Genomic DNA, 24,011 nt, shown 5'->3' on the forward strand with positions numbered 1-24,011 from the left:
AGTGCTTTTGTTAAAGTAACACTTATATAAATTACTAATGGCCCCAAAGCACAAAGTAGTGAAGCTGGCAATTCAGATATGTCAAAAAGAAGTGGTAAAGTGCTTTCTTTAAGTGAAACTGTAAAAGTTCTTGATTTCATTTTTTTTTTAAGTAAAAAAAAAAATTGCATGCTAAGCTTTCTAAGTCAATGGTAAGAACACATCTTCTATCTATGACATTGTGAAGAAGGGAAAAGAAATTCATGCTAGTTTTGCTGTCATACCTCAAACTGCAAGAGTTAGGCCTCCATACGTGAGAAGGGCTTAGTTAAGAAGGAAAAGGCATTAAGTTTGTGGGTTGAAGAGAAAACATGGTCTAATTGATGGCAACTAGAAAGTATCGAGCCTATAGGAAGACTTCAGCTGGGGACCCCCTGAAACAAGTGACACCAAGCTATTTACTGCAAGGAAGGGATGGTTACTCAGACTCAGGTTTGGACTGAAATATATAAATGACTGTAGATAAAACAAGAGATCATAGTCCTATAATATTTATTACAATACATTGTTATAATTGTTCTACTATTAGTTGTTGTTCAATGTCTTATTGTGTCTAACTTTGGATATAAATTTATCATAAGTTAAGTATGTATAGGAAAAATCTTAGTATATGTCAGGTTCTGTACCATTCGCAGTTTGGGGCATCCACTGCAGGTCTTTGAATGTATCCATCTATCAATAAGTGCAACTACAGTACTGAAGGTGCTGGATATAAGAAGGGGGAAACCAAATCAGCATTACTAATGCACTTTTAAGAAAATCTTTTCAAGGGACTATATAACAAAAGAATAATTGATGGAGGTGGAAATGAGCCTGCTGCTTGCTTTCTCCATAGTTTACCTAGTATAAAAAATAAGGAATACTTGCACATTTTCTAAATGATCTAGAAAGTTGATATATTACTAAAGTTTTATCAGGGTTTGATCTGCAGTGTTACCAAAAAGTGTATCATTTAGTTCTACAAAGGTGTTCATGGGGTCATGTCTTCACTATGTGTGAATAATACTTGAAGACTTTAATGCCTTTACTTATATTTTCATTTATTCAATACTTAATGTTTGCTTAAGATTTGCTTCTACCCAACCCAATTAATATTCATGGAAAAGAGGTAGAAGAAAAGGAGATAATAGTATTCCTCTTCAAGTAGACTCCCATGTTGAAGAAGCAAAGCTACTAGAAAACAAGGATCTAAATGATTATATAAATTAGAAGGCATAAATAAATGTGGATGACAGACCATGTACAGGCTCATGTGTAGTTATTCCTCAGATAGATATTTAAAAGAATCTACTGGGAATATTTTAAATGGATAAATGACTGATTTTGACAAATGAAAAGAAAAGGAATTCTACATTCCTAATGAAGATCTGTGAGAATCTACAAAAACCAGCAAGATCCGTGCAGAGCCTTGAAGTCATATGTCCACAGTTGCAGTACTTAGAAGTACAAGCTCTGAACAGTAGAAGGATAAGACTTAAAAGGAAAAAAACAAAAACAAGAAAAGGCCACTAGACACAAGACTAGCATAGAGAAGCCCTTTTAAAAGCAAGAACAGAAAATGAATCAAGGATCATGGGAGCTGTAGAAGATAAGAGTTCAAATCTAAGAACCAGGAAACAAAACAAAATGAAGCTACATATTTGGAATTGGACAGATAAAAGAGCCATGAAGAGAAACACCATTGATAGAAGCAGAGAAAAACAACAGTTAGATAAGAAAATTAATGTTGGGCCTAGAGCCGCAGGAATCCATTGGATAATCAAGGGAAAATGTCCTGTGGATAGCTAGACAAGCAAGAGGCTTTGTTTCCGTTGTTGTCTGCCTGTCACTTTGTATAGTAATGAAATTAATGAGCCTGACTCTTTCCTTTTATGACTGCAAAGACTCCAACATCCTGCTCTTCTGCGCTCATGCATAGCAACCACACAGTTCTCCTGTCAGTACAATCAAATCTCTCCAAGTTGCAGAGAATTCTAAAAATGTGTTGCCTGCTCTTAGAATAATAAACCAGCAAGATTCGGGGGAGGAATGGGGGGAAGTCTTTCAAAAAGCAGGTAGTAAGACTAAGTGACATTTTTGTTTGTTTCTTATAACTGTTGAACTGAAGCTATAAAATAGCATAAGGTAGCAGGGATTATATCTACCCCTTTAACTGATATTCTTTCATCAGAATTTGATTCAATCATAGGAACATTAAATTGCCTAGCAAAGAAACCAGTAGGTACTCAAATATTAAGTTATCCAAAAGTCACCAACAAATAGGTGCTATATTTAATTCCTAGGATAGATTTTTTTTCCCCTCTCCTGTATCTTTAATGCAAAACAGATGAAAAAAAATTGCTAGTCAAATTCAAAGCATCATAATGAAAGCAAATACTAATTGGCTCAGAATCCAAGATATCATTATTTTTGAAGATTTCTAATACAGAAGTTGAACCTCAGGTATAACTCTTTTTTAGTTTTGAACTTTGAAAGCAGAACTCAAGTGAGGCATACTGCAAATGTTACAGGATAAATGGATTTCCCTTTAACCACGAAATTGTGTGGTCCACAGCATGATTGAAAACTATTGCGAACTTCCAAAGGCTTCAGAACTGATTAGCCCATGAATAGCCCTCATCTCTACCAACATACCTGGCATCCCTTTCTGTTTACTGATGCACTCTCCCTGGAGCCTGCAGGCAGCAAGCTCCTAGGCCTACAGAGGAGCCTTATCTAAATCCTCTGGAATTTGTGCTGGGGCTTATCTCTGCCTGGAGACGCAACATCCTTTTCCCTGTTAAATTGCAGACATTCCAATATTGTGAAGATAGGAGGACTTTGCCTTATCATTGAAAGCAGACTACTTAGACATTTCATAAAGTTAATTATTTGACTAATACCTGTGCAAATAAAATTGCCTTCAGTCAACTAACTTTTGTTATCAAGACTAATCATTGCATTCAGCAAGAAACATCAATAACCTTAGAAAGTTATTCAGCAGGGGCTGTGAATTGTGAATTTGTTCAATAGCATAGTACATATTGAAATCAGATCAACGGGATAGAGGTTCTGGTAAAAATTTATCCATATGTCTGTTGTGACTTTGTGCATATCAAAGCAATATAATGTATTTTACTGAAGTTTTCTACGTAAAACTTCAGTAAAGCGTTTATGGGCAAGGAGAGGCAGATTTTCCATTTATTAAATTTATAGAGTTTTTAAAAATAATTCTAAATAGGAGTTTATTTGAAAAGTAAAATAGCAATTCTGACTACATGGTAGAATCAGAATCTAGCAAAAGATCTCACTTCATTTACCTAACATGCTTTCTCGTATTGCTCACATTTTGCTTTATGTACATTAATTACAGTTGTTCAGCTGGACATTACTTAAACCTGTTTGTAAATTACTTAAACCTGTTTACTGTTCCTCCAATGTGCTGAGCACTAAATGTATTAACTAGACACTCACATGAATGACTGGATAAAGGAATGAATGAGCCTCTCCCCTCTACTGTAGATTACACCATCCATCTGCCTTAAAAAGCCACAGGTAGCGCACTGCAGTCAGTAGCTTAGATCATTTTTATGACATATTTATACAGAAACATCTCCCAGTTTGCTTTTTTGTCAGAGGCACATACTAAAAAGCTAAATAGAACAATCAATGTAAGAGGAAAATGTGCTCTTCAGAAGGTAATTTTGAAGATTACTTAAAGAAAGCTCTTTATGTTTACTATAACAAAATGTCTTTTCACTAAATATGATTTTTTAAAAAGTCTAAAGTAGATTTCCTTAAGTTTTTGCTTTATTGAGAGCTTTGTTTAACAAGGTAGTTACTGGGTGATAAATTTCATTAAAAGGAGTCTAAAAACCACAGGACAGATGGGAAGGAAGGAGAAAGGAAGAGAGAGAGGAAGGGAAGATGACAGACAGGAGGAAGGAGGGAGTGAGTCAGGGGAAAAGGGAAAGAGGAAACTAACTGGAGTCCCCAAAATGCTATTTTCACTATGTTAACAAGCAAGGCTTCCAAGCTCCCCTCCTCCACGAAGCCTTCCTCGAACTTTTGGACTCTTTATTTTGCCCTTCTCCAGCCTACTACCCTACTCCGCTGAATTCTGTGCTTAATTCTTTATTGCTTCCTATCTAATTTTTATTTTGTGAGTTAAGTCTTCATAAGCTCCTAGAGAAAGACCCAGCTTCTCTGTATTGTTTCCCCACCACTCTGGCACAGTATATAATGCAAGAGATAGCCAAGAAGAAATAAATGAAAGGTTAAATGAACAAATGTTGAAGTAAATTTTCCCTAATTCAGTAATCTTGGTGAATTGTACATTGATGTTCTGGGAAAGGAGTTTGTAATTTGGAGTCCAGTGGTGTCCTAGTCCTGTAATCTCTACAAAGGTGACACTCCCAATTGTGTGGAATTTAAATACACACAGAGCACACAAACTGCTTATTTGCCATCGATGGCCCATAGCATGTCCTATTTTAAAAGGTGCCATATAATTAAAAGGAGGCTTAGAACTACCATTCTAAAGAGTGAGGGAAAGGTCAGTTTGTTTAGAACTCAGGAGCCAGGAATGTGTAGTCTTTGAAGCCATTTCAGTCTATACTTGAGAAATTCTTCATTCTGACCTTTAACTGGTTGGGTTAATCATAAACCATATTCTGTATGACTTTGTACATTGTTTAGATTTTGCTTTGTATGTCCTATCTCCAATAGTGGTTAATAAGTATATTAATCCACATATTTCCAAAGGCTTGTTTTGTTTTTTGTTTTTTCCTATTTGCATTCTGTAATATAGAAAAGCTTTGTAACATCAAGGCTTATTTTTTAAGTCAACCTTTGAAAAATTACTGTCCTCATGTTTTAAAAATTATTACTAAACAGTCTAAAAGCAAAATTTTGACCCTAGCCAGTTTGGCTCATGGATAGAGCGTCGGACTGCAAACTGTAAGGTCCCAGGTTCGATTCTGATCAAGGGCACATGCTCAAGTTGGGGCTCAATCCCCAGTAGTGGACTTGCAGGAGGCAGCCAATCCATGATTCTCATCATGGATGTTTCTATTTCTCTCCCTCTTCCTTCCTTTCTGAAATCAATAAAAATATATTTTTAAAATTAAAAAATAAATAAATAATAAAAACAAAACTTTGAAATACATGTTATTTTTCCTACTGGTTAATAGAAAATTTATTTTCATATTTTATTCTGAATCTTGCATTAATGTATGCTGATCTAGAAAGATGGATTATTTTTGGATAAAAGAAGAAGATGGTAAAAAGCTTCAGTAAATATAAGAATGGAAAATATGTAGATTATTCATAAAATAAATAACAGACATAAGTGCAGTGGTAAGGCACTTCTATGACAAAACAGATGTGTCAAAGGTAGAAAATGCTTGAGGTTATTGCCAAATTTTGTAGTGGCCGTAGCAATAGTTTATTATTCGTGTCATCTTGAGTTTCTGGGCTGTAATATCTAGGACAGATGTAAATGAACAAGCTTATATTTCTCAGAGAAGCAAATACAGCTTGTCTTATGTAAGAGACATGGATTTAAGGTTGTTTCATAACATGATGAATAGGAATGGGACTGATAGATAATGCAGAGCTTCCTTAAACATGAAGTTAAGGCAGGAAATACAAAACCAGTGAGTTTTGCCCTGGATTAATCCTTGACCCAATGCACAAATCCATCAGAAGGTTACCAGCCTAGGAGCCTGCAATAGGGGGCTGTAAATGAAAATGAGGCGGGAGAGAGTCAGAGCTAAGGAAGTGGGATTGAGAGCAGACCTACGGCAAACACACTTCAGATGGTGGTGTACCTCAGAGACTGTCCACTCTACTTCCACTTGACCTTAAGAACATGGCTATGTGGGTTTCTTTTGAGTTCACCTGACATTTACTGAGCACTGTTAAGCTGATAGTACTCAGACAGGCATTTTAGAAAATGGGGAAGAAAAACCTATTAGAAGTGAGAGCTCGCAATGAGGAGAACTAGAGCAGGGCTCCCCTTGGCCATAAAGCACTTTGTGTAGATTTAAAAAGTGCCTCTCCCCAACTGCTCATTCTGTAGGTCTGAGTACAATGTGTGAATGATGAGTAGACTTTGGATTTGAGAACTTGACAAATAGGACTGCTATTTAGTAATATTAAAATTTTCCCTTTTATGAATGTATACTCACAAATATCCTTGTTTTTTGTGACACTTTTTTTTTTTTAAATCCTCACCCAAAGATATGTTTTTATTGGTGAGAGAAAGAGAGAGATTTGGGGGGAGGAGGTAGTGGGAGGGTAAAAGAGATAATGGAGAGAAGAGATCATTGATGGGAAGAGTGATTACGTAGCAGATTTCAGGTTCACCCCTTACAAGTACAAATAAGTGTATAAGAAATAAATAAAACACATCAAAGAAGAAATGGCACAACTTGCAAATCAGTCAGATTCGGGAATAAAAATTTTTGCATGTCTATGTGAATTGTGTCAATGTCTAAGAGGCAGATAAAATGAAAGAAGCACAGGCAAAAGCCATATAGTTGGTTTGGAGAACTAGTTTGAGGAGACAAAAGGCTTCATAGGAAACAATCTGTAGGCAGTGGGGAATACAGTTCAAACATAGAGATGAGGAAGCAGAATGGAATAACCAACCTAAAAGGAGAAGGCATGGGAAAGGATGTGCTCAAAAATGAGTGAACATGAAGATGAGCAGGAGGCTAAAAACTCTGAATAACTCTTTTTAAGACTTGGGAATGAGAAAGAAAGTGAGAAAAATCAGAGGCTTAGAAAGAGATGTTGGTAAGAACAATACAAACAAAAGCAGAAGAAAATTTCAAGAGGGAATATCTGATCAAGATTTTCTCATACCACAGATACTGTTGTTTGGGTTTCTCTAAAAGGGAACCACTGGTTATCTTTGAGAGCATCTTTGGTACAATGTTAGTATTATGAGAACGGTTGCAGAAGGGAGGTAAAAGGGTGAGTGAGAAGGAAGTATCACAGAAAATATAAAGATAGCCCACACTAATATTCCAATTGTATAACCACCTATATGCAGCATATATTACAGGCCTTCCAAGGTCTGCTGTGTATTTCTTGAGTTTCCTATTGCTGCCATAATGAATGACTCTGAATTTATAGGCATTAAATCACACAAATTTATTATTTTCTAGTTTTGGAGGTCAAATGTCCAAACAGGTTTTACTGAGTTAAAATCACAGTGTCAGCAGTGCTGATTCCTTCTGTTTTTGACACTGAGACATAAAAAATGACATTGTGTAAGTTTAAGGTATCTAACGTGATGATTTAATATACGTACTTGAATTTTTACTAAGTCAGTATATCTTAAATGTTTTCATGCACACTCACACACACACACACACACACACACACACACACACACACACATACACACACACACCCATCACATCACACACCTTTATACCAGCCCTGGTAACCACCATTCTACCATTCTACTCAGTTTCTTGGGACCCTCTGAATAACCCAGGATAATATCCCTTTCTCAAGATCCTTAATCACATCTGCAAAGTCCTTTTGGCCACGTAAGGTAACATATTCACAGTTTTCAGGGAATAAAATATGGACATTTTTGAGGTGTCATTATTCTGCCCACCAGAAAGTCTAAGTTAAAACATCAGAAGTAGTTTTGATTTGACTTTGATTTAATGCTTATGCATTGGTTTACCTTTGGGTTAAATAATATCAGATTAGTTCATTAACTAGAAAATAAAACTGACATATTTAATGAAGAGTTTGTACACTAGTCTATAATTTTCTGTTGAAAGTTCTTTAAATTAAAATTTTTAATTCTCATCACAAAAGTCCATTAATTGGTAGTAATAACAATAAGCTGATAGCTTTCTACCAGTAGCAATATTTTGATGAGCCTATTTTCATTGAAGCTATCTTTTATATTATAGAATTCACTCTTGGCAGTATTATGCTATTATTTGCCTCACTGATGTTTTTAAAATAAAAATTTTTATTAAAGAGATTTCAAAGCTCAAAAATAATTTTTCTTTTGTATACATTTAAAGTATGTACATCTTAACCTACTAATGTAAAGAAATATTTGTATTTCTCAAACTATTCAACTTACAGTTTTTATGCCATTTTTTCTTTCTATACAAAATTTAAGGGATAATGGGCAAAATTGCTGTGAAGATTAAATTAGATAATATATGTAACACAGTAGCACAGTTGCTGACTCATAATAAGTAGGTCTTCAATAAGTTTTCAGCCTAATCCAAACTATATCCCAGGAGATTTGCCTACTAATACTCAAATAAATAAAATGATAGATGGTGTTTTTTATTAAACATATCAAATTTTAAATATTTGGTTGCTTTATATAATATAATCATTTTAACATGATAAATGGAATTAAATGGTGATTTATATTATAATTAACTAGTCAATCAGATTTTCAGATGAGTGCACAAAACAACTTTTTTTTAATTAATTCTATCTAAAGATGCCAGTAAATTATAAGGAAAATTTTGTTAATTCATATATTCAATACAGCATTCTCAAAGTTAAAACTATTCAGAAGATCAATTGCAAGGAAATCTAGGAGACAGTAGCACTTTAAGAAATAAAAGTCACAAAATAAGTTTTCCAGTGGCTATAATTTATCTTCAAGTGGCACTATGTCAGATTTCTGACTATAATCCTATGTTTCTATCCCTTTAACTCCTTTTGATTAAATAATGTGTCTGTTTTTGACTGCCTATTTTCTTTTTGTGAAGTTGTCAAGTGATCTCCATCTTGTCCTGTGTAATTTAGGAGACTTTCACATCACTCTCTGAGAGACTGTCACACAAGTCCAACTAGGAGCATAATTTACAAGGTTCAAAATGAACAGCCATTATTAAATACTAGAGGCCCAATGCACGAAATTCATGCAAGAATAGGCCTTTCTTTCCCTGGCTGCCAGCACCAGCTTCCCTCTGATACCCGGGACCCGGGCTTTCCTCTGACCACTGGCAGGCACCCGGGACTGGGGTTACCCTTACAGCCTCAGCTGCGACCGAAAGGTCATCTGGTCTAATTAGCATATTACACTTTTATTGTTATAGGTTATCTCATCTGCAATGAATACATAGGCTCTCTCATTAATGCTTGTTAGGCATTTAACTAGATTAAAAGAGGTAAGAAACTTTTAGATAAAACTTTCACACAAACATTTCTTTGGCTGAATATACAATTTTGGAAGTTGTGATTTTATATGTCCTTAGGTTAACAGCTGGTAGTCAATAGTAATCTTGAATAGTATGCACAGTACATATTCTACTCTTTGAAGCTAAACACAGTGACAGCATGGAGTGGGTTTTCTCAGGTTTGAAGAGAAGTTAATATTTTTGTTATTACTTTATCAAGCTACTCCTGTCTTGTGTCCAGCATTCATTGGTTCTAGTGATGTTTATGTAGCTGGCAGAAAATTTATCTTTCTCTTAACATTTCAGTGCACAATGTCTTTTCTGATTACAATAGGCAATCTAATTATTTCTTCTGGTTGAGTAATTCCTTTCCTGGCAAAGTGAAATCCTGAATGTTTTCACGGGAACTTATTTTTGATAGGCACATGTGTGGTGGGTGCCAAATAAGAAAGTACAATGACTTTTAGTAGATGGACAACTTGTGATAAAAATTTTTAGTTGGGTGTACTTGTTTATATATCAGTGTGCCTATATTCAACAGAGCCTATAAATTGGAAGCCTCCCCTTGTCTAGCAATCATCTCCCCCCTCTCAGTCCCACTCACATACCCACTGAACTTCACTCAGTGGACTCATCTCTTTTTACATATTTATCGGTGTGCAAGTTTTATGTCCCCACATGTACTCTGAGCTCTACTCACTGTACTTAGCTCCAAGTCTTGACTTAATACAGCTAATATTGAGTCCTTGCTATGTGCTGGATGCCATTCTAAACTTTTTAGTATATTAACTCCTTTCATCTTCAAAATAGATGAACTGGGTACCCCTATTATCTTCACTTTATAGAGAAGGAAGCAGAAACTCAGAACAATGAGACAATCTGGCCAGAATTGCACAGCCTATAAGTGTCCAAGCCTGTTTTAACCGTGGCTGAGAACCACTGAGCATAGAACCACTGCCCTGCCTTTGGAGATCCCAGTGGGTCAAGTACCCTGTGATTGGCTTTCAGAGCACCAAGCACCTTTCCCCTAACCTCTCTGCCATTATGATTTTACATTTGTCTTTATGTTTGATTAATGGTTTCCACTCCCATAGTACCCAGACATCATAGAACCCCTAGTACTTATCAGATGAGTAATAACAACTAATATTTATTAAAATTTTACCATGTGCCAGGCACTGCATCTTATTTAAACTTCAAAAAGACTATGAGCTACCTACCAATTTACCTCCACTTTAGAGATGAAGGAACTGAGGCAGAAAGAAGTTCACAATTTGTTCAAGGTCACGCAGCTAGTAAATGGTGGAGCCAGGATTTAAAATCAGAGGTCAAACTCCAAAGCAATGCTCTGAATGAATGAATGAATGAATGGATGGATGGATTAATGAAAATATAGCTTGGAGGGGCAGGAAAAGCAATAGGGAGGAAATATTTGACATATCTGGAAGAGCAAAATAAAAAATATTTCTATAGGCCTAAGAAACAACTAAATAAAGTAATGCAGAACAGAGAGCCCAGACTAGAGCATAATGGGTGCTCAATGAATGGAAATAAATGAGTGAGTAGCTTTTAGCCCATAAGTTAAAAGTTTTGCATGTGTGTTTTACTACTAATGTTCTCTGCACATTTTTTTTTCTTTCAGTGCCACCATGGGCCTTAATTGCCATAGCCATAGTCGTGGTCCTTTTAGTCCTGACCTGCTGCTTTTGTATCTGTAAGAAATGTTTGTTCAAAAAGAAAAACAAGAAGAAGGGAAAGGAAAAGGGAGGAAAGAATGCCATTAACATGAAAGATGTGAAAGACTTAGGGAAGACCATGAAAGATCAGGTAATGTATTCATTCCATAATTCTTCTGAGATTTTATTGGAAATTAATAAATGGTTTATTCTTTTATGTGAGATAAGTATAGAAATGAACAACTTCTGGGTAAATATAATTGTTTTAGAAATGCATTGTAATTTTTTCAGCCATTATTCAATATCCCAAAGTGCAATGGAAATATTTGGTAGGGTTTTTAAGTCTCCTAAGGATATAAGACAGAAAAGGGCTTCCATGACCTTCTTGGTGTATCAGCATATTGAAATGATGCCTGAATATTCTTAGCCAGTCTTAATTGTATTATAGTTTAAGGAACATATTAAAGAATATCTGAATGTTTTCCCTCTTGGGCAGGTCACCTTTCTAACATTATCACTTTTTTTTTTTTTTTTGAGAGAGAGAGAGAGCAAGAGAGAGAGAGAGAGAGAGAGAGAGAGAGAGAGAGAAAGTAAAGTTTTATTACAGAAAAGCTTCTTGCTGAAGGGAGGGGCCCAAGCAGGTTGCCCACATTATCACTGTTCTTAATTGCTGTTAGATAACTGATTCTTAAAGGTGTTTATCACACTTGATGAAAGCTGCTCATGGTATGATCCATCCAGATCAATAATTAGTGCTTGGGAATAATGAATGATACAGGAAAGGGAGAAAAGTAGGAGCTGGCCCTAAAGAACTGGGTAGAATTTAAGGCAAAATTCTTATTTCCTCACATTGGAACAATTAAAACCATAACAAAGATTATAAAATCAATCTGGTTGGGTTATTTTCTCAAGTCTAAGGAAGCTGTTTGCATGTCCTTTATATTCTGTATTTTTGCTAACTTAACAGAATGATTTGGTTCAGAATACTTTACTATTAGTAATTAAAATGATTAAGTGCCTCTTCAGTTTTTTTGAATCATATCCACCATGGATATTTCTAAATAACACTTTATTCATATTAAAATGTAGAAAGATTATTCAAAAAAATAAAATTTTCATTTATCAATGTTTTCCTTCAAATAATTCAAAAGTTCATATGTTGCTATCAAAATAGCAACATATATATGCAGTTTTATAAATTCATCTTATAGTATTAATTATTAAGTAAACTCATAAATATGTGAATCTTAGAAACAATTGAATCAACAAAGCCATGTTAGTACATTTGTATAGTTTAATCACTCACTCAGGACAATAGCCCCTCTCTCGTTTTAAACACCTTTTCTCAAAGACACAGTAATGTCTACTGAAAATAATTTCACAAAGCTCATTTTTCACTCCCTGATCTTTCTTAGGTTTCAGGGCCATGGAATGGATAGGCTATGCTCACGCTCAGAGAGCTCTGTCCTGAGCTCAGAGTAAGAAGGGTTACAACCATGGAATCCAATGCACAAAACTACAGACACATGTGTCTAATAAGGACTTTTCTTTCTGGTTAATCTGTTACATAGAAACTGAGATTTTAAAGCATCTCTTGCTTTATTTCAATATGGCTATAGCAAGCAGGACTTGATACAGATTTATTTGAACAATGTTTAAATGTAGAAACAATCTTCAAGATGGACATGAAATGAATCATTTTTACTTTACTTTCCACTAAATATGCCAAACAGTAGGTTGAAAATATAATACTATAATTTTCGTAACTGTAATAAAATTAAAACTCCAGTATCCTGAAATTAAAAGCTAAAAGTATCAAATATTATTATATTATTTGATAATATAATTATATTATACTAGAGGCCCAGTACACAGAATTGTGCATGGGTTGGATCCCTCAGTCTAGCCAGCAATGAATCAGGACCAATCAGGGCTGTCTTGTCCAATCAGGGGGGAGGGACTGTGGGAGGTTGGCCAGCCACGGTAGGTTGGCTGTGGGAATGCACAGACCACCAGGGGTCAGCTCGTGTGTTGAGCGTCTGCCCCCTGGTGGTCAGTGTGTGTCATAGCTACTGGCCAGTGGGCCAATCATTCAGTCAACTGGTCGTAAGAGTTGATTAAGCTTTTATATATTTACTAGAGGCCTGAGGCACAAAATTCATGCAAGGGGCTCAGCCCTCACAGCTCCAGCTGCCTTGGCCAGCCCTTGCAGCCCTGACTGACCCTTGCAGCCCCTCACAGCCTTGGCCTACTCTTGCAGTCCCAGCTGCCTCAGCTGACCCTCACAGCCCCGGCTTTGTCCAGAAGGTCCTACGGAAGGACGTCCGGAAGGATGTCCAGAAGGACGTCCAGAAGGTCTTTTGGCTATCCAGTGTAATTAGCATATTATGCTTTTATTATTATAGATAGATTATATTAACATTCAATTAAATAACTATCATATTAACATTCTATTAAATAACTATAATGTTTGTTCCTAAGACAAGAAATTTGTATTTTTCATTGTGAAATTTTTTTCTGTGTGACATAAAAGACTATAGTTTAAAAATAGTAGTAGTGTTTATCTCCCCTGTTATAACCTGGTTAAATGACCAAGATCTCAAAAGTAATAAATACAGAGAACTGACTGTAGCTAATTTTTCACTGGTCACCTATTCCTTTAAATGGGAGGGGAACAGAAAATAAGTCAAATAAGGAAGTATTAATAAATAAGTGATGGTTTATAGCAATTTACTGTCACAACATAGCATTTAAAATTTCAACCCTCAAAAAGGTGTTTAATTATTTAAGTAAATCAGTTTGTCCATGTAAGATTTTTATAGGTCTTGTTTTGATTTATAAACAATTAAATGTTAAATGACTTACAAACAAATTAAATGTTTGGATAAGTGAAAATAAGCTCTATAACTACTAATAAACAGTTATATAACAGTACCTTATGAAACTTTTTTAAGGCAGACAAAATAACTATTAATGAGTTTTATCGTTTTATGAAGGGGAAAGATGAAGAAGCAAAATGTAACTCAAAGATTTTAAGATGCCATATCACATTTGATCATACAAATTCAAAATAGCCTTAATACAAAGTAAAATTATTTTTAAATATTTATATTTTTTAGAATATTTTAAAACAGAACATTGGTATGAACATGGGAAAGATAATGTACTTATTTAAAAACAGATGTGAGAGGGATTTTAGACACAATTTCTTAAGATACCAAGGTTTAGGAAAATCAATGTTTTTACTATTTCAATCCATATAAAAGGTCACAGAAATTTAAATTTCATTGTTCATGGCTGCATGTCTCTAAGGTAAAATTTTATAGCCAAGGAAGAATGTTTTAATATTTTTTAATGTCAAAAAAAACCAAACTATAAATAGTATTTACACAGAAAAAGATATATATTTAAGATTTTTCTAATGTCTTAAAACTTCAGAACACTAAAAATACAGAGGGAAAATATCAACTTAGAAAGTCATAGGTCTGGAAAGGTCCTTTCTCCATTGCTTTCACTAATGTGTGTAGATACTTTAATTTTTATTTCTTCCTTCTATGTCCTCCTTATCTGTGTTGTGTCTCATGACTGTTCTGGACTGTCCCTTGCGGTAGGTTTCCTCTGCTACTTAGACACACCTACGTCAACGCTCGGATACATCTAGTGGCCTGGGAGCTGGGACTCCACAGCTGAGGGTGGACTATTCTGACACACATCAAGGCTGAACTAAATTGATTTTTTTTTTAAATGAAGGGTCCCCATATTCAATATTATTAACTGGTTACATAGAGTATTATTAGAAAGCTCAAGTTTTTAACCAATGGGCACAGAAAGAAAATGCATTTCTTTGTTGCTCCCTTTCTACTGGGTCCTATCAAATCCAAATCTGAACAATTTAACTTAGAATGTACAAGTGCTCCTTCTGATGGTTGTGAACTAAGTGCCTTTTGGATGTTTAAAGCAAACCAGAAGCATAAGCACTAAATCTTTGAAATTTAAAACAAGGTCGATGTTCCCAGCACAGCTTTTTCTACAGCAATTTATCAAATTCTCAGAACTGCGGGGTTTACAAGCTGTTTCTTCTGCATTTTGTTCCACTGGGGGAGGGATGGGGGCTGGTATTGCTCTCGAGATATTATAATGGCCACTGATTTAATAGGCCTAAATTTAATGTAATAGTACAGAAAATGTCTTGGTTAAACTCAGCCTTTGGGACAAGAATAGACTTAATCACTGTAGTGATGAACAGTGGCACTGAGAAATTATAAAAAATTTAGACCTATTTCATGCAGAATAATTGCAGAGATGGTCCTGCACCTTTTATTAGGGCAAAAACCACTCAGGGAGAAGGAGATTTAATATCTCAGCTATTTCAAATCACACCGGGCTGAAACATGATATGCAAATTGTCAGTTCTGAAGGAGACTTTTGAAAAAGTATTTTAATCCGTAAAATCTTTTATTATAGAAATGTGCAGATATTTCAGACAGATGTACGCATTAGGTTGCTTTTATTTAAAAAAAATTAAAATCTTACAGGGAGGCACATTACCTAAGCTACAATTTTCTCAGCACATCAATGACAGCATTAAAGACTTACACACCGCTTAGGTTTCAGTGATTTTTTCTTTTCACTTTAGTGACACCCTACCCCACACAAAAATTAAAAGATTAGCATACATTTTAAAATAATTATGTTGCTCCCTGCCTTTGGCTATCAGTAAATCAACATTTTTATTATTCAAGAAAGCACTGAAGTATAAATTAAAATTTCCAAATTAAATGGTATATGGTTAACCAAATTTTTTAACATTCTACACTAGTCTATTAATGGTCTTTGTAAGCTCCTGAAATTTTTCAGGAAGCACAAAAGAAAAGCATCTCTGACTACAGCTCAACTCTGTTTATCGGATCTTCCCACACAAACAAGTGTGTTAATATGATGCCACCAAGTCTCAGGATTTTTTTGGAATCAAATTGGAGTTCACTGGGTAAAGCTAAATTGGAAAACCTTGTCAACTGAGAGACTGAGGGTGCCATTTGGAAGCACCATTGAGGGTCTCTGTGCTAATGGATACGTCAACAGAAAGTCTTCTCTCAGCAGAAAGAAAGAAAGAACATGCACCTGGGAGCTGGGAGTGGTGGGAGCTACTGAGTGGCTGAGCCGTAGTTTAATGATTCCAATGATTCCAATGCCTTTCTGAAGCCCAGTTATGCTTCTTGGATTCCAATTCTATAAGAATGCTCGGGTTTATTTGATTACTGACAAGAATTAAGATTCCCTTACTTTGTCATAGATATAAAACAATCTACTACTCAGATGTCTTAACTTGATTCCTGTGAAGGTCTACAGTATCACACACACACACACACACACACACACACACACACACACAGCAGGGAAAATACCATAACCAAAAACTAAGAGGAAATATTTTCTATCTATAACAACAGGAAGGTCAAAACCACTAAAATACAGAGTCGTCCCTACAAATCAATAAAAAGCAACCAACAATAGAAAAATGAGCAATGGCTATATATTGGCAGTCTCTAGAAGAAAGGAATAAAATGGTCCATAAAAAGATTTAAAATTTTTATCAACCTCGCTAATGGTTAGGGATATCTAACACTATCATTGTTAATTTTGAATAATAAGTCTTCATTGACTTCTGATTCTTTTTTTAATTCTTTGTAGTAGAATGAATATTCCCAGTAGCAAAGCTTTTACTAGTAATATTTATGATCTTTATAACCTTTCATTATTTCACAAAATCTTTTCATTTTATTGGGGGAAATATTATATAGTTTTTGGTTTTTAAAGGAGGAGCATTTTAATGCACTTTATGAAATAATGAGCTTTCTAGTGTTCCAATTTATATTACATTTAAGTTTTAGGTTATAAAAATTATTCAACTGATACAAACTGAGCTTTGAGAGTTCAGTCCCAAAATTTTTGTTCATTAATGCAAAATAACCTTTTATATAGATTTCAGTATAAAAAAATTACAAATATCACTTTTTATTTTTTTGATATCAAATGGACCCATAAATCAATTTAATTCAGCCTAGCTTTCTATGGAGCTGTTATGAAAACAAAATGGTAAACTTAAACTGGAAATGGGGTAGATCTTTCTCTAAACATATGTTTGCTGGTGGCATGTTTTTCCTCTTTTTCCATAACCATTGCAAATGTATATATGACACATGACAAATTAAATTTTTCTGAGAATCACTTACTCAACTGTTTTTTCATAGGAAACAAGGCAACAAAAGGCCACACATTTCACATAAATTGCTCCACTGCATGTAACAATGGTTCTACATGATGGCTAGTGCCAATTGCTTTAACCTACATGAATGTGAAACCTGGCCTGGTTAATAGCATGTTTGTTATAATTCTGAAATAAGCAGTTTTAGCAGAGCCGAATATAATACCAAGTTGACATTTGCAACAACTTTACATTTTTTGCTTGCAATATTCTTAGGGGCTTCTTCCATTGCTTCCATGTTGCTTGCTGGTGGGGGGTGGGGGGGCAGGGGAGGAGGGAGAATTCCATGCACAAATGGAATTTTTAAAAAATATGTAAGCATCAAATGTGAATGTGTGTCAGACAAACTGAGATTTCCAGCATCTTGGTGCTTGCTTTTGACAGCTTGGAAGTATAACCACAAGCCCAGTTTCATTTGGATTTTGATGGAATTCACTTGAATTCACATATGATCCATTTCCCTACTCATAGGCCCTTAAGGATGATGATGCTGAAACCGGATTGACTGATGGGGAAGAAAAGGAAGAACCCAAAGAAGATGAGAAATTGGGAAAACTTCAATACTCCTTGGATTATGATTTCCAGAATAACCAGGTCAGAGGGGAGAATGTTTTCTTATTCCATTACGTTGCCTGAAATTACCAAGCAGAAATTGAAGCAAGTTACTTTTTAAAACATTCTGTTGGCTGCAAGGGGAAAATGCAATTATCAAAGCTATTGATGAAATAATTTCTGAGTACAGGCAGTCCCCTACTTGCTAATTTAATGTATGGTAATTAGAATTCACAGTATTCAACTGATTACATCTAATGTATGGCACTTATAATAGGAGGCAGAATACAAATTAACTTGAAGCAGTCAGACTTATTCTGAGAGCTCCAACCACATCTCACCCCTCATAGCCTTAGCTAGGACAATCTTTCCTACACTTCCTGGCTTTAGATCCAAGCAGGGAGAGGGGCCTTTGTGTTATGCCACCATTCAAGACAAAGTTTTGAATCATAACGTATCAGTATGACAGGAATCAAAGATGGAAAATTGAAATTCATGAGTTTCAAAGGCATGCCTTGTATAATAATATCATGATATTAGGTCAAACTCTTGATGCTAATAAGATAGAAGGTCTAGAACATAAAAAGACTAAGAACTTGATTTCTAGTGCCTATGACTACTGCCCAAAAAGTGTCAAAACACTAAAGGAGGTAATGAAACAGGCATATATGCTTCAATTTCTCAAAAGCCATGAAGTGCCACCTAGATTAACAATAATATTAACTGCCTTTTATTGACTGCATTATAGAAGTAACACCAAGATAGCTGTTAGAAACCTCTCTACATAAAAAGGCCTTCCAGATTCTATAACATTGATGAATATATTCCTTTAGCTTCTTAATTGTTAAAGTAAAAAAAGCTAGACAAGAATTAGTGGAGCTGGCCAAGTTAGAGATCTGACTCTTAAGAATCCTTAGGACACAGCCTTTTTCTTCGAGAGGGGAGATTTAAAACTCTCCATTCTGTTTTGCTTCACTCCTCATTTTGGGTGAGGAGGAACTGGTAAATGTGAAGTATGTACAATTACTATTAATACCACATGTGTTCATTATTTCCAGTTTGATGAGGAATGAACCACGGATAAATCAAACTCAAAGGTTCAGCTTTGAGAACAAATGTCCAGTCAGTAATGCTGTGCGAGAGCTCTAAACCATTGCAGGAATTCGGGGGGTTATTTAAAAATTGATAGTTCAAATAATGTCTGAAATTTCACTTTCTGAAATTTCTACATTTCTCATGAAGAATGTGTTGATATGTTCTATCATATTATTATAAAAATAATTTTAGCCCTAGTTGGTTTGGCTCAGGGGATAGACTGTCACCTTGTGGGCTGAAGAGTCCCACGTTCAATTCTTGGTCAGGGCACATGCCCGGGTTGTGAGCTAGATCCCCAGTAGGAGGCATGCAGGAGGCAGCAAATCAGATTCTCTTTCATCATTGATGTTTCTCTCTCTCTCTCTCCCTCTCCCTTCCTCTCTGAAATCAATAAAATATTTTAAAATAATTATTTTATTTTATCAGCTTCATTACAATCCTACCTAGTTATTTCATAATAGATTTTAGAAAATAGCATATTGGTTAAAGATAAGTAAAGGATTTATATAGATCTGTAGATATTCCTTTTATAGTTAAGTAGGGTATTTAGGTCATTTCTATCACTTATGCTAAAATTGATCATCAGGACTTGTTTGAAAGCAAAAATTTTTTAAATATATTTTAGGGGAAGTCAAGGTCCACATATATTATCTTCACATATAATGTTTCCTGTGATTTAATCTGCCTTTTTATATGGATCCAATATTTTTCTATTAATTTATTCTATGTTAAATTTTTCAGTAGAAATCTGGTGGTATCTCATCCTGGTTAGTCATAATTTCAAAATTTCTTAGTTGACTTTCAGTACTATAAATGTCATTTTATAAAATACTATTTTAAAGAAAATAATACCACTGATTTTTTTCACTCAAAAATATGAGTGTGTTTACTGTTCCCTTTCTAGCAAACATCAACTTTAAAAGGGCATTTTATTCTAAGGAACTAGAAGATTCTGCCTGATGAAACTTTTATTATTATGTACTGATTTTCCAAATGTTCTCAACCAATCTGATTTATAAAATGATTTCTATGAGTCATGGAAGATAAAGTCTGAGGAACTTGCCACATAAGGCTGTAATCAAATATAGACATTTGTTACCCAAACTAAAAGAGAACTCTAAGGAATTCTAATTAAGATGCTTTCACGATGAAGGGAAATTTTTACTTATCTCAGACAGAAGTCGTAGGGGAGTTGAAAGAAGAAATTCCACCCCTAGCCAAAAAAATATCCAAAAATATTTAAAATATGGATGATTTGGTTTTAGGGAGTTTAGGTATATTTCTAGAGCTTTCCCTGCCCAAAAGAATTTTATTTTGCAAAAGTGAAAAAAAATATAGAATCTTGCTTATTCACATGCAATCTAAATGCATAAACTAGATACCAATTTGGCAAACCAAGACAAATTGTTTGATTTACTAAATATATCTTTATTATCTGATGTCTACTTTATTCTTTGATCATCTGTCTCTGTGTTTTGTATACCTACAATCCAATACTCTTATTGCTATTGTTATATAATGATATCACAAAGATATTGAAGCATTAAAACAACCAAAAAATCATTTAGGGCAATAATCCAGGTTAAAAAATGAGACAACTACCCAAATGCACTTAGAAACATAGTGGGTCAGATTTACAGAAAATAACTGTGACTTTTTTGGAGAGGGGTGAATTGCTTTTTTACTTCGTTGGCTTTTTCACTATGTATACACACACTTTTAATAATTATAAAATTGGTGTTTATTAAAGTACATTTCATTTCCAAAACTGAACTATCAGCCATTAAACTGTGTATACTTTTTTTGGGGGGTGGGACTATATATTTTGAACAATAATAAGAGAATTTACTTTTGTTTCCTATATGAATCTAGAGCAATCTGTTGATACAAAATGTCTGGTGTCAGAGCATCTAGAATAGTCCACTCACAGCTTTTATTTTATTTGCAAAAGTATTTAAAATGCCAGCCTGTGTTCTTATTCATAGCAAGACATAGGAATGTATCAGTAAGAAAACAGACTTGAAAAAATGCAGATATTTCTGCTGTATTTGAAAAAAACAAAACAGAAAATTAGTTACACTTACCATTAAAAGCCATATCTGTAAAGTTGTTTTCCTTTACATGAAGTTAAAATTGTAGTTCTTTGACCCAATGCTTATATTTATACACAGAGTTTAATATATAGCAATCATTTTCCTATCAGTTAAAACAAAAGTAGTCAGCAGATAAGGATAGGTCAAATATGATAAAAACTTGAAGATCTTATTTTTATCTCAAAAAAGATACCTAATTTCTAAGGAATTTCTAGTTAGTTGATCTGAGGCTTTGGTTCAGAAAAAAATTTCCTACCTTATAATTATACACTTGTGATTGTTTAACAATTTATTTCCACTTACAAATCATGCCCTAAAAGAAAAATAACGCACAAGGGCTTTTAGCAACTGGGAAGTTATTTGATTGCAACTCTTTTGCAATTATGAATTCCATACTTAACTGTAATCAGCAACCTTTTGAAAGCCTCTTTTATGCTTAAAACCAGGCTTTCTAGAGCCTGCATCTGCCATAATTGGGTTTCTGAAGTCTGTACAGCTCACTTCATTTGCCTTCTGTGCTCAGATTCATAAGAGAGAAATGTTTATTAAAAGCAAAGAGGGAGAGGGAGAGATCACAGTATCCAGCAATGTGAACAAATAAATCTTTTCCAAATCGCCCACCAATGCCTGTGTTTGCTGCGTCCCGTTGTTTATTTCAGCTGCTGGTGGGGATCATCCAGGCTGCCGAGCTGCCCGCCTTGGACATGGGCGGCACCTCTGACCCGTACGTGAAAGTGTTTCTGCTGCCCGACAAAAAGAAGAAATTTGAGACGAAAGTCCACCGAAAGACCCTCAATCCTGTCTTCAATGAGCAGTTTACTTTCAAGGTATTGTCTTACACTTATCAATTTTTCCTCAGTTGTCTTAGATAAGCAACTAAGCTCATCCTGACACATAGACAGGCGCATGACTGCTGGTTCAGAGATTTAAAGTGATTCCATTCAGAATATTGACCATTCCTATTTTCCATCCAGTGAGGATTTTGCATCCATTTAGATTTAGCCAAAGCAAGATTCAGCTTGGCCATTACAGAATATAATGCAGACTGGAATATGACTGAGAGGTCATGTCCATATATGAAAAGTGAGGTCACCTTCAAGTGTGTGCAAATAGGCTTGACATTTTCCTCTCAATAAAATAAAGTCAAAAAAAATAATGGAGTTATTTTTTTTAAGTTTCCAAGTTCCTGAACAAAGGTAAACCCTGTTGCAATCACAGGGTAAAGTAAGCTATGTCCATTGTTCAAATGGTGCAAATAGACATCTCTCTCACTGCCAACTTCCGTGTGCACAGGGGCAGACCGAGCCCTCTCAAATCATTCTTCTTACTCTTTCAACAAAAAGGTGGAGATGTTATTTTTATGCACTTATAGCATTTGTCTTTTACTCTAGGCTGTTCCTTAGTGCTCTTCATTTAGTTCAGACAAATAATAACAATGAGAGATTCTGGCCATAGGACAATTCAACAGGAAAATGTGCTCTGCAGGCCTCAGGCATCTCTGCATAGACAAGTTCTATGGTCTTGTCTAGAAGTCACACGTACAAATTATTCTCTTATGGGTTTATTGAATATGTGAAAACTATTTAGGTGCATTACTTAAAACATTTCTGAAAAAAAGAAATGTGTGTAACTTCCCAGTAGGCTGATTCAAAACCACCTTCCCTCAGAAAGCACATGCCTCGTGTCAGTGAACATCCTGGTCTGAAAGAAATGGCTGGAACTGAGGCCATGAGTCATTTTTCTAGAACTTTGTTCTCCATTTTTTAAAAGAGCAGTATCTCTATTCACTCTGAAACTTTTATAGATAAAAGTTCCTAATGTGAGTAACCCTATTAAAAATATACCTTTTTCTATGCCTAGGATAGTTAATTTACAGTAACAGTAAAACCATTTTGGAAATACTCAGCTTATGAAGAGTTAATCACTATGATCAATACACTACAGAACATAACATGAAAACAGAACGAAACAAATTGCAAATGATAATTAGAATCATTTGACTGTACGAATCTTAGGTTAGTCATTTTTAACCACAATTTACTAAGCAGACTCTTACATTAGTTGAAGTAATATTATGTGGCCTTTTGTTTTGAGTTACCTATGTCATTTATTTTTTTAATGTATTAGTAATAATTTTATTAGTACTTTGTCTAACTTCAAGAAGTTTAATTATTGAAAATTTAAAATTGCCTGTAAAATTTTATTAGGTTCCATTTTATTACAAGAAGTTTGATCAAATTATAAATCCTACCAAAGTACAATATATTTCAATACATTTAAGGAATATGCCACCATTTCTAGAGAATTGGCTAATTTATCCATTAGATATTATATATTATGCATTTTGAAATGCCATAGACAATATGATATAGAAATAGGTGCATAATAGAGTTTAAAGTAGATTGGCTTTGAAAAGTGAGTTCAAATCCACTTAACATAAACTCTACATGACCCAAACTCCTACTTGAAGGAGCTACTAATCATTCAAACAAAAACATATTAGGTGCCTGCTGTGTGCCAATACTGTGCTAAATACCTTAAATATATTCAAACAACACTCTGATGTAGGCACTACTATGTCACTATTATTCTGATAGATGAAAAACTAAGATTTATTCACTTTGCCTCAGTGCCTTCAGCTGGAAAGAGGGGACACCCAGACCCAGCCCTATCTAATCCCAGGTTTTTTGATGGATGCTACTTCAGTACAATCACACACACACACACACACACACACACACACACACACACACACCTAAAGAGATTTAGCAGATAAGATAAATTTTCAAGAGTTTATTCCTACTCTAAAATTTATTATTTCTTCTTTTGAAATTCAACTCTTTGGAATGGTTTATTTTTTTTCTACTAAGAATGGAAAAAGCATTGTGCCTAGTTCTTAACTGTAGTATTTTAATCAAATTCCAAATAATTAACAAATGGCAGAAAAAAATTGGGAAACTAAAATTTATTATACATATATAGTCCAATATTCTTCCTTCTCTTTCCCTTCTTAATATACAGAGTTAATTGAGAAATGTTTGCTGAAGCATAAGACAACCATTTACACAGATAAAATAATAGAAAATGTATGAAAATTGATCAAACCTTCAATGCAAGTCTAAACAATTTC

At 34.7% G+C, this 24,011-nt stretch overlaps 1 protein-coding gene and 1 long non-coding RNA gene across 5 annotated transcripts in view; one reads left to right on the top strand and one right to left on the bottom strand.

Annotated features, from left to right (window-relative positions):
• LOC123653209 lies at positions 1-22,991 on the bottom strand. The gene is made up of 3 exons (XR_006742879.1): positions 22,980-22,991; positions 21,793-21,794; positions 1-118 (listed from the first exon to the last, which is right to left on the bottom strand). It is a non-coding gene; the product is annotated as an uncharacterized LOC123653209 (long non-coding RNA).
• Positions 1-24,011, top strand: part of SYT1 (synaptotagmin 1) — a 522,786-nt gene that overhangs the window by 372,193 nt on the left and 126,582 nt on the right. For 3 of the 4 annotated variants that reach the window (XM_045588281.1, XM_036456670.2, XM_036456669.1), the window contains 3 exons: positions 10,843-11,027; positions 17,613-17,735; positions 21,541-21,708. In XM_045588281.1, the coding sequence (XP_045444237.1) occupies positions 10,843-11,027; positions 17,613-17,735; positions 21,541-21,708 (476 nt within the window). The remainder of the gene's footprint in view (positions 1-10,842; positions 11,028-17,612; positions 17,736-21,540; positions 21,709-24,011) is intronic. The other variant, XM_036456675.2, reaches the window with a different exon arrangement.

This window comes from Pipistrellus kuhlii, unplaced genomic scaffold (assembly GCF_014108245.1).
Source record: "Pipistrellus kuhlii isolate mPipKuh1 unplaced genomic scaffold, mPipKuh1.p scaffold_m20_p_3, whole genome shotgun sequence".
Classification (NCBI taxonomy): Eukaryota; Metazoa; Chordata; class Mammalia; order Chiroptera; family Vespertilionidae; genus Pipistrellus; species Pipistrellus kuhlii.